Genomic DNA, 10,418 nt, shown 5'->3' with positions numbered 1-10,418 from the left:
GTAATTAGGGACGAAGGGAGTAGTAAACAAAATAAAAAATATTTTCTATAAACATGGATGAATGTTACAAAGTGTGTATGACATTCGTGGAAGCCTTATCAAAAAAAAAATTAAGCCTCCAAAAATACTTTTTTTAAAAGCAGTTTGGAGCACTGATTATTTTCCCACACATTCATGAATGCCATACTATCACAAAATTATACGCAGGCAGAAAACAAAGCAATGTTTGTTGCAAAAAATTCGAAATATTATGATTTTGTTTTCCTATTTTTTTTGTTCATTGCAGGTGTATATGAGCTCGGGGACTAGAACGACACTTTGGCTCCCACATTTACTTTGACACTTCCACATGAATTTTGCTTCTATAGCTTTATTTCCAATGTAATATACAAATATTCACAGGGTGATCACATAGTTTGCATAAAACATGTCACGTCAATCAATTATTAGTTACATATACTTGAGTTGATTGACTCCTTATGGCCCTATCTACCAACCTGGCTTTCCATACGTTTGCATCTGAACTTCAGATGGCAGAGTGCCTGAATTTCAGCATCTTTTGAATTCGACCGAGCGGCCCTCTGCATCCAGGTAACTTACTGGATCATCGCATGTGCAGCAGGAGCAGCTCTGGCTTTTCGACCAGGCTTTTCCACTCGTTGCAAAACCTTGCAACTGTGGCACCGTCGACGACTCTATGGTCGGCTCCAACGGTCACCTGCATGGCATACAACAGGATGTCCGAGTAAGTGCAAGTGCAAAGCAATGTAAGCCCAGCGCTAGGTATGTATGTACGGCAATGATCTTACATTGATTATCGAGGACGGGTAAACGTTTTCTTCATCATCAAAGCGAGGGAGCTTCTGAATGCGGCCGAGCGCAATGATCGCAACTTCAGGCAGGTTGAGAACAGGAGAGCCAAACTTGCCACCGATGGCGCCTATGTTGCTCAGTGTTATGGTTCCACCAGTGATATCGTTGGTGCTTAGTCTGTTTTGCAGTGCCATCTCATGTAATCTTGACAATTCCTTTGTGATCTGGTGTAATCATGGAAAAAACATTGGGCAGGCAAGCCACAAAAGGAACTATGTCCAAATGAAGATGTGATTGAATGGACTACAGGTTTACATGAGTAATACAAGTTATTTCCCGCAAAAAAAATGAACTACAGGTTTATAGTCAATCGTTTATGGAAATATTCAGGGGCCTAACTGCAAATCTTTCTGATATTTGTCTAGGTTGTCATCTGAATACTTTATTACTTTTTAGCATACAAATTTATCATGAATTAAGGGAGAAAAGAATTGCTGCTGACCTCCAATATAGAAAGTGACTGGACTTTCTTGATGCTTGGCACCACTAATCCCTGTTCTGTAGCCATAGCTACTCCGATGTTATGGAATCCTAATACACAAATAACAAACCAATGTCATGATACCTTCAGCACAAAAGGTAGTTTGTAGAGAAATAATCACATAAATGTCTTTATATGGCGCACTTTGGAAGAAGAAAAAATCTAACAGTATTATTTAGAAATCACGTTTCCTATCTTATTGAAAACTTCTTTTTGTGGAGATTTTTTTTGCTTATTGCAAATTAGCAAACAAATAAAACGAAATCTAGCCTACAAGACACGGTAATTGGAGACAATCCAGACCAACAGAAGCGGTGCATTTTAAATTTTTTTGTTAGAGGTTGGTTGATAAGGAGAGCTACACGGTTTGACAGGTGGAATTTCCTGGTTTACTTGTAGGCACGCACAAAAAGCGCCAAGGATACGATATATCCTCTGCTTCCAAACTCCTACCCCTGAGTGACCGCCCTGAATTGTTTTAAGATCATTTTCCAGGATGATGACGACAGGAGTGGGAACTCAGCGATTGCATACCTTTGAGAGTAACTTCATTTGTTTCTTCAATGAAAGAGCTGTTTAACAATGGATATTTACTCAGTGCCACAGAAAGAGATTTTATGAGGAATGGAAGGAAGGTGTGCTTCACATCATGATCTTTATTCTCCTTCTGAAATGATGCCTTAAGTTGTACAAGAGCATCACAGTTTATTTCCTCCAGATAATGAAAATGTGGTACTTTTGCAGCCAGGCTCATTGATTTCACCATTGCTCTCTGGTATCCCCTGAAGAAAGACATGTGCCCATAATGGACTGCAGTGGTTATGTATATGGCCAACCATATCAAAGTAGGTTATCAAGAAATGTTGTAATACCTGAGAGGAATTCTCTTATCTTCATAAAAATGTGAATCAAGTAGTGATTTTCCTCCCTCCGGTAACTCAACTTGACCAACATTCTCTTCCAAAGCTGACGGCGGCTCCTGGAGAAGACCCTTGCTAGCAGCGTAATTCAGAACATCCTCTTTCAACACTCTACCATCTCTTCCTGTACCCTTAATATCATCGATGTTGAGCCCATACTGCTTCACTAGATGCCTGACGGCTGGCGTGGAGAGAGACCCACGAGGAGCATTGCCTTCACTTAAAGGACTTGCAGAAGTATCCACTCCAAGTGGAATGTCAGGGGATGAAGCTAGGCTATCATGAGGTACAACTTGACTGCCGTTGACAATCATCTTAAGTAAAGTTTCGCCAACCTAAGAAGCACACATTGACTTCAGAAAATGAAGGAGACAGTCAAATATATCTATTCAGGCTGAAAGGATTCCCAGAGGAATAATAATGTTAGCATTCCAAGGTCTAATTAAAAAAAAAAAGGAATACCAGCAACAACAAGAAAAGGGGACATTTATAACTAGTAATCATCCAAAGCTACCTTTACTATGTCACCGGGGGCAAACTGAATCTCATGTACTGTTCCCTTGAAACGGCTTGTAATTTCTATGGTCGCTTTGTCGCTCTGTACCTCACAGAGCTGCTGGAATTCATCTACGTGGTCGCCCTGCCAAATGAGCAAGTCAAAGAACAACCCCAAATTGAGATGAAAATAAATACATAAACACAAAACAGACAAGATTGAGTTCGAATCGAGCAGCACATTCTGCAGATTATAGGCAGGAGCAATATCTTATACTAGTTCAGAATTTCAGATTATAGGCAAAGCAAACGGCATCCCAATCGGGCCACCAACAAGCAATCGAACCTCATCATGCTCAAATTGCTAGTGTGCATCGCAACTGACAGCAGAATTGCCCCAAAACATTTCCCGAAGCAGAGTTCGAAGTGGAAGCAGGCAGTGACAAAGGAAGGGGGCGGCGTAGATGAGGCTCACCTCGCTGACGAACCAGCGCAGCAGCTCGCACTCGGCGATCCCCTCCCCCGTCTGCGCCAGGGGCACCTCCACCAGCTCGGCGGAGGGCTCCCTCGCCGCGGAGGCGGAGGCGTCGCTCGCGAGCCACCTGCTCCCCCCGCGCACCGCAGCGGCGTGGAGCAGCCGCGCGGGCGAGGAGGCTGCGGCGGCTGCGAAGCCGGGCGGGGAGAGGGGGAGGAGGAGGCGGCGCAGCGGCGGCGTGGCCGCGGCGGGTCCCGCCGGCGGACGCGGACGCGGCGCCGCGGGCCGCGGGGCGGCGGGGATGGTGGGGCAGCGACGGGAGCGGGAGGCGAGCCGCCTCCAGGCCATGTGTCTGCGGGAGGAGGGCTACCGGCGGGCTGAGTGCGGAGATGGAAGCGGTGCTGCTGCTGCGTGGGGGCTTGCGACCATGGATGGAATGGATGGGTACTTGGAGAGTAGCAAGCGAGCGGAGGAGGAAGAGGAGTGCGGGGCAGTGCAACTGCCAGTGCCAGCTCCGTCTGTCTGCTACATGAGCGCTGAGCTGTTGATCTCATCTTCACGACAAAATGATACGGGACTGGTGTGGGGGTGGCAGCTGGTTTGGCTCGGGGTTGGCTCGGGGTTTGGTATGGAGATCTTCGTCAAGATTCAAGAGAGAGGAAAGGGCTGTTTGGTTTGTGACTAACTTTGCCAAAGATTGCCACGCCTAAGCTTAGGCAACTTTGAGCAACTTAGGTGAGTGTTTGGTTCAAGCCACACCTTAGGCACGCCACACTTGGGCCCCACATGACATACACACAAAAAGTGTGGCAAGATTCCCTTAGACTTGTCAACTTGTGGCTCTCATTTTGATAAACTAACCTTAGGCAAGTTTGGCAAAAATGTGTGGCAAAGTGTGGCAATGCTAGTGCTAGAACCAAACAGCCCCGAAGCCTACCTCAAAGGAAGTGGTGATTGCCTCGCTGCCGGCACGCAGGTCAAGGATGATCGCACCCTTGCTGGCTACAATATCCACAAAGAATCCATACTTTCACAGTGCCTGTGGCAACATGGTGGTGTGCATGTCTTTGTCAAGACTCTCACTGACAAGACACATCACACTTGAGGAAGAGTCCTCTGGCACCACTAACAATGTCAATGCCAAGATTACCCTAGAAGAGTTCTGCCCCCCGGCGACAAGTCCCTCCTCCGCTATCGCCATGCCATCGGCTTCCGCACCGTGAACGACCAGTCAGAGGCTGTCAGGCGCAGGGCTACAGCGGCGTGCCTAAGTACAGGTATCCTACGGTCTACGATGGTGCATGGCGAGTTGTCAAGCAGAGTACACGCCTCCAGAGGGTTAGGTGGCACCCAAGATGATTCACCACCCCCTTTTACCATGCGGGGGACACTTCATCTGCAACGTGTCGCGGTAAAAGTGTTGTGTCAGTAAAAATCTGCTACGTTATGACAAGACATGCGTTCAACCCGGGCAACGGGATATGAAGATACATGCCCCTGCATTTAATGTGATAGGTATTCCACTGTACATATACTGTACCCGCTACCTTGTAGCCACTATAGTGACCCCTTGTGACTACAAAAGAAGGCCCACGCTACATAGATAGGGGTTTGACTCCCTCAGAGTTTATTTCCGTACGCACGAGTGCACTTTCCCTGGCCCGGCAAACCCCAACAAGGAAAGTTCATCATTGTACATCCAGTTCATCACTTTCAATTAATAAAAGCTAGCAGTACATAGGGTATTACGCTTCCCAGCGGCTTGAACTTGGTTAAAAAACCACCATGCTGTAGATAGAGGGTTTGAGCGTGTTAGTGCCCCAACACAGAACCAAAAGTTGCGGGTAGTAGCTCCACAGCACCCCCAGCAGGCACGGAACCGAGGCGGTGGAGACCAGTAGGGCGGTCGTTTGAGGCGCCTGGTCCTGAAGGACCTTTTGGCGCTTCTCCCGTCCTGTCTCCTCAGGCGGATCCTGCCCAGCCGCACCCGAGGTGGACGTGGCATGTGTCATTGTCATCGTTGAGGTCGACCGTGATCGCAGGGCCCTTGGTACACATGACACGTGTGGTGGTCCTGGTGGTGTCCTCGGATCAAAGCCAAATCTGCCCTTTGGGTTGGGGGTTCTCGGGTTGTAGAGTCGGGAAGCTGATGTTGGCCTCCCAAGTGTGCCATGGCTGCGACAACAAGAAAACTATCAAGACATATAACCAAAGCCGATCATCAACTAGAAGTATATATAGGGCATGTGTTTACCTCCACTATTAGCACTATGGTAGAGAATCCACCGTCAGTGGCGCCATTGAGGAAATTGATTCCCTTAACCTTAAACATGAGCGAGAGCATTTCCCCAATGTACTTGCCCTCATAGAAGCCACCTCAGATGGCCCGAGTAGAGTCGTCCACCCCGTTGTACTCCCACATCGGGTGCACCCCGGCTTGGAATGACTAGATTCCTTGGCTAAGGGCAACATGCATGACCTGCTCGAGTGCCAATCCCTCGTCTACCAGCTTCGAGGTCTTCTGGCACGACTTCTTGACCACGTTGAACTCATCCGAGATGCACTACGGCTTCTAGGAGTAGCGCCTGGTCAGGGGAGTCAGAGTGAAGGGCATAAAGATGTCGCCCCAAGGAAGATATTCTAATATTACATTTGAGATGTAAAGCCACTTGTCGGTGTCAAAACCGGCGGGTCTCGGGTAGGGGGTCCTGAACTGTGCGTCTAGGCCGGATGGTAACAGGAGGCAGGGGACACGAAGTTTTACCCAGGTTCGAGCCCTCTTGATGGAGGTAAAACCCTACGTCCTGCTTGATTAATATTGATGATATGGGTAGTACAAGAGTAGATCTACCACGAGATCAGAGAGGCTAAACCCTAGAAGCTAGCCTATGGTATGATTGTATGTTGTGATTGTTGTCCTACGGACTAAAACCCTTCGGTTTATATAGACACCGGAGAGGGTTAGGGTTACACAAGGTCGGTTACAAAGGAGGAGATATCCATATACGTATTGCCTAGCTTGCCTTCCACGCCAAGTAGAGTCCCATCCGGACATGAGACGAAGTCTTCAATCTTGTATCTTCATAGTCTAACAGTCCGGCTAATGGAGATAGTCCGGCTGTCCGGAGACCCCCTAATACAGGACTCCCTCACCACTCCTCTTGCATGTTCTCGTCGGTATCCATGAAGTCCCAGTCAAGTACTTGGAGCCGGCCACCTTGTTGATGTTGGCGCCGCCACACTCACACTTCTTGTTTGCGTTGATCTGTAGCTTGACACAAAAAGAACTTGTGCCACAGACCAAGATGCGTCTGGTAACACAAGAAGGCTTTCAGAAAGTGTGACAAAGCACACGATGTGAATGATGGAATTTGGGAAAGGTGGTGGAGTTGAAGTTAGTAGAAGTGGAGAGGACCCTGAAGAAGGGATGACTCGAAAACCAGAGCCCACGGATGAAGAACCAGACAGAACTGTTGGGGAACGTAGTAATTTTAAAATAATTCCTACGCACACGCAAGATCATGGTGATGCATAGCAACGAGAGGGGAGAGTGTGTCCATGTACCCTCGTAGACCGAAAGCGGAAGCGTTAGCACAACGCGGTTGATGTAGTCATACGTCTTTACGATCCGACCGATCCAAGTACCGAACGTACGACACCTCCAAGTTCAGCACACGTTCAGCTCGATGACGTCCCACGAATTCCGATCCAGCAAAGCTTCGAGGAAGAGTTCCGTCAGCACGACGGCGTGATGACGGTGATGATGATGCTACCGACGCAGGGCTTCACCTAAGCACCGCTACGATATGATCGAGGTGGATTATGGTGGAGGGGGGCACCGCACACGGCTGGGAGAGATCAACAGATCAACTTGTGTGTCTAGAGGTGCCCCCTGCCCCCGTATATAAAGGAGGGACGGAGAGGCCGTCCCTAGAGGAAGCGCGCCAAGTGTGGGTAGTCCTACTAGGACTCCCAAGTCCTAGTAGGATTCCCCTTTCCTTTCCAGAGTAGGAGAGAAGGAAAGAGGGGGAGAGGGAAAAGGAAAAGGGGGCTGCACCCCTTGTCCAATTCGGACCAGAGGGGGGGCACGCCTCTTTCCTTTTGGCCTTTCTCCTCTATTCCCGTATGGCCCAATAAGGCCCAATACTTCTCCCGGTGAAGTCCCGTAACTCCCCGGTACTCCAAAAATACCCGAATCACTCGGAACCTTTCCGATGTCCGAATATAGTCGTCCAATATATCGATCTTTACGTCTCGACCATTTCGAGACTCCTCGTCATGTCTCGACCATTTTGTGATCACGAACATGACAAGGAGTCTCAAAATGGTCGAGACATGAAGATTGATATATTGGAAGCCTATGTTTGGATATCGGAAGTGTTCCGGGTGAAATCGGGATTTTACCGGAGTACCGGTAGGAACCCCCCGGGGACTTAATGGGCCTTAGTGGGCCTTGGTGGAAGAGAGGAGAGGCGTCCAGGGCAAGGGCCATGCCCCCTCCCCCCTAGTCCGAATAGGACAAGGAGAGGGGGCGGCGCCCCCCTTCCTTCTTCTCCTCCACCTCTTTCCCCTCTCTTTCCTAGTCCAACAAGAAAAGGGAGGAGTCCTACTCCCGGTAGGTGTAGGAATCCTCCTGGCGCGCCCCTCTCTAGACCAGCCGCACCCCCCTGCTCCTTTATATACGAGGGCAGGGGGCACCCCAGAGACAACAATTGATCGTTTGATCTTTTAGCCGTGTGCGGTGCCCCCTCCACCATAGTCCACCTCGATAATACTGTAGCGGTGCTTAGGCGAAGCCCTGCGTCGGTAGAACATCATCATCGTCACCACGCCGTCGTGCTGACGAAACTCTCCCTCAACACTCGGCTGGATCGGAGTTCGAGGGACATCATCAAGGAACATTACTAGAACCTTGTAGGCTGAAAGACATAAGAAAAAGGGTTGCAATGGACAAGAAGTACATGCAAGCACTCCGGTAGAAACAGATGTACAAGGAACGATAAGGATCAATTACAACAACACTCCAGTTGGAAACAGAAGGTAAATAATGTGAGCTTGGCAAAATGAAAGCACTTGGATGAGAGTCCGGTTAGAAGAGGAATGATAGACACAACACTCTGGTTAAAACAAGATAGGGAAGGAATAAGAATGATATAAATTGGACAGCACTCGAGTGTAAATGGAAGGAATGGAACATGGATTTTACAGGATGAGAGGATACTTGATGAAATCAACAACCCACTGCCTCCAGAGCTATTGAAAGAATGGCACAAGGGGTAAGAAAGATTTCACACGACACTCCGGTTGAGAAGGGAGGCAAAACTAGATAAGATGAGAGAGTTCGAATGAAAACACGGCACTCCGGTTAAATGGATAAGCAAAAGGAAAGAACAAGATCCTCACAATTCGAGATGAAGAGTGAAGAGAGCAACATGACAATGCTTCCAGAACAAAAGAATAGACGCTAGATTGTTGGAAAGAAAAAAGAACGGAGAAGATGAATGACAACTCTCTCAAATAAAATTGAAAGAGCATGCTTACGATGAAAAGGTTGAACGGAGTTGTTGGAAAAAGAACAACGAAAAGAGTAAGCTTGTTGTGGGCTTATGGAAGACTTCTCAAAACTATGAGGTGAAATTCTGCCACTAACGAAAACAAAAGATTGGATTGTTATGAACAAGGAGATGAGAAACTTATTTCACCGGAAGGATAAATGAAGAACTTGGGTCGTTTATGAGCACCATAAATAGCAACAATCCTTAGGGAAAGCTTTAGGTGAAATATAACCCAAGATAACTCCAATGAAGAGATTGATGGGTTGCAAAGGATCTCATGACCGAATTGAAAAAGATGGGTTTAAAATATGTCATTCCGGACAACTTGTGAATCATGAAGCATGAAGGGAAATTGTCAATAATGACATAACACCACCTCAAAAGATGAGATATGAAAGAATTACACTTCAGAATGCAAGATGAAGAATGCTTGAACTCCTCAAAACAAAACATGTGTAAAACACCATGTTTATTTGAGAGTAGCTTGGCAGATCTTAGCTCCAAGAGAAATCTTGAAGAACAATTGAAGAATGGAAAGGAGTCCTTGATGAACCACCATGTAGAGCCTCCATGAAGAACTCCAGTAACAAAATGATGATCAAAAGAAAGAGAAGTTGACAACACAAGGTGAAGCCTTATAATGATTTATATGGATCTCCGTGGTGATATAATTGCGAGAGCTTGGAACTCCGGGAAAGAAAAGATGAAACAATTGAAAACCGAGAACTTGATGAGCCTCCGGAATAAGGAATTGAATTTACTCAATGAAACAAGAATAAGAATTACATTATGCTTATCCTTCACCAATTTAAATTGATGACAAGCAACGGATTTTTGCATACTACTTATTCTCGTAGAAAGGATTAAGATAGATATAGCGCCAACTTGAAGAGGCCTTCAACGAACCACCGGTAGGATTTGGAAACAACGAATGAATTGATATGAAAACGAAGGAAGAAGAAACTTGAACAAACCACCGTAAGAATTGAAAGAGAACGAAGAAAAAAATAGAGAAACACCGGGAAGAATTAGAGAATGAATGAAGATACTTGAGGGGATTTAGATACAAGTGAACGAAGAGATCCCGAGCTTATTAGAGAAATTTGAATGATGCACCGGTAAGATTTGGAGAACGAGAGCTGAAAGCTGGCATCAAGCTTGAACTACGCATCATTGAGAGAACGGATAAGGTATGGAGGAAAAACTCTTCTTCGGTCTTCAAAATCCGAGAATGACGATGAGAAACACCGTCATGAATTGTTGAGACACTCCGGAATAATGAAGAATATAAAGGTTGAATCAACAATGAAAGAATTTGAAAGATCTTAGACACAGACATATGGCCACTGGTAGAAAAAGGGCCTATAGTCCCGGTTCGTAAGGGCCTTTAGTCCCTGTTCCTGAACCGGGACTAAAGTGTCGGTACTAATGCCCCGACCCTTTAGTCCCGGTTCAATCCAGAACCGGGACTGATGGGCCTCCACGTGGGCAGTGCGCAGAGCCCAGGCAGGAGACCCTTTGGTCCCGGTTGGTGGCACCAACCGGGACCAATAGGCATCCACGCGTCAGCATTTCTGTGGCTGGGGTTTTTGTTTTTTTTTTGAAAGGGGGGTTGGGGG

The 10,418-nt window shown here is 47.1% G+C and overlaps 1 protein-coding gene across 1 annotated transcript; it reads right to left on the bottom strand.

The window, feature by feature from the left end:
- Positions 1-343: 343 nt before the first annotated feature.
- LOC123187273 (lipoamide acyltransferase component of branched-chain alpha-keto acid dehydrogenase complex, mitochondrial) lies at positions 344-3,762 on the bottom strand. The gene is made up of 7 exons (XM_044599086.1): positions 3,245-3,762; positions 2,789-2,914; positions 2,227-2,609; positions 1,889-2,136; positions 1,316-1,404; positions 810-1,037; positions 344-718 (listed from the first exon to the last, which is right to left on the bottom strand). The coding sequence occupies exons 1-7, from the start codon at positions 3,590-3,592 to the stop codon at positions 605-607; spliced, it is 1,536 nt and encodes a 511-aa protein (XP_044455021.1). The 5' UTR covers positions 3,593-3,762; the 3' UTR covers positions 344-604.
- Between the last annotated feature and the right edge of the window lie 6,656 nt (positions 3,763-10,418).

This window comes from Triticum aestivum, chromosome 2A (genome assembly GCF_018294505.1).
Source record: "Triticum aestivum cultivar Chinese Spring chromosome 2A, IWGSC CS RefSeq v2.1, whole genome shotgun sequence".
NCBI classification, from domain to species: Eukaryota; Viridiplantae; Streptophyta; class Magnoliopsida; order Poales; family Poaceae; genus Triticum; species Triticum aestivum.
Note: the sequence above shows the minus strand (reverse complement) of the source record. Positions and strands in the feature narration are given on the sequence as shown.

Bases quoted from the DNA above. Each gene is read 5' to 3' on its own strand.
- LOC123187273 (XM_044599086.1), bottom strand. From the start codon at position 3,592: ATGGCCTGGAGGCGGCTCGCCTCCCGCTCCCGTCGCTGCCCCACCATC. The intron at 1,038-1,315 runs GTCAGCAGCAAT...TGATTACACCAG, and splicing joins AGTCACTTTCTATATTGGAG to ATCACAAAGGAATTGTCAAG. The intron at 719-809 runs GTAAGATCATTG...TATGCCATGCAG, and splicing joins ACCCGTCCTCGATAATCAAT to GTGACCGTTGGAGCCGACCA.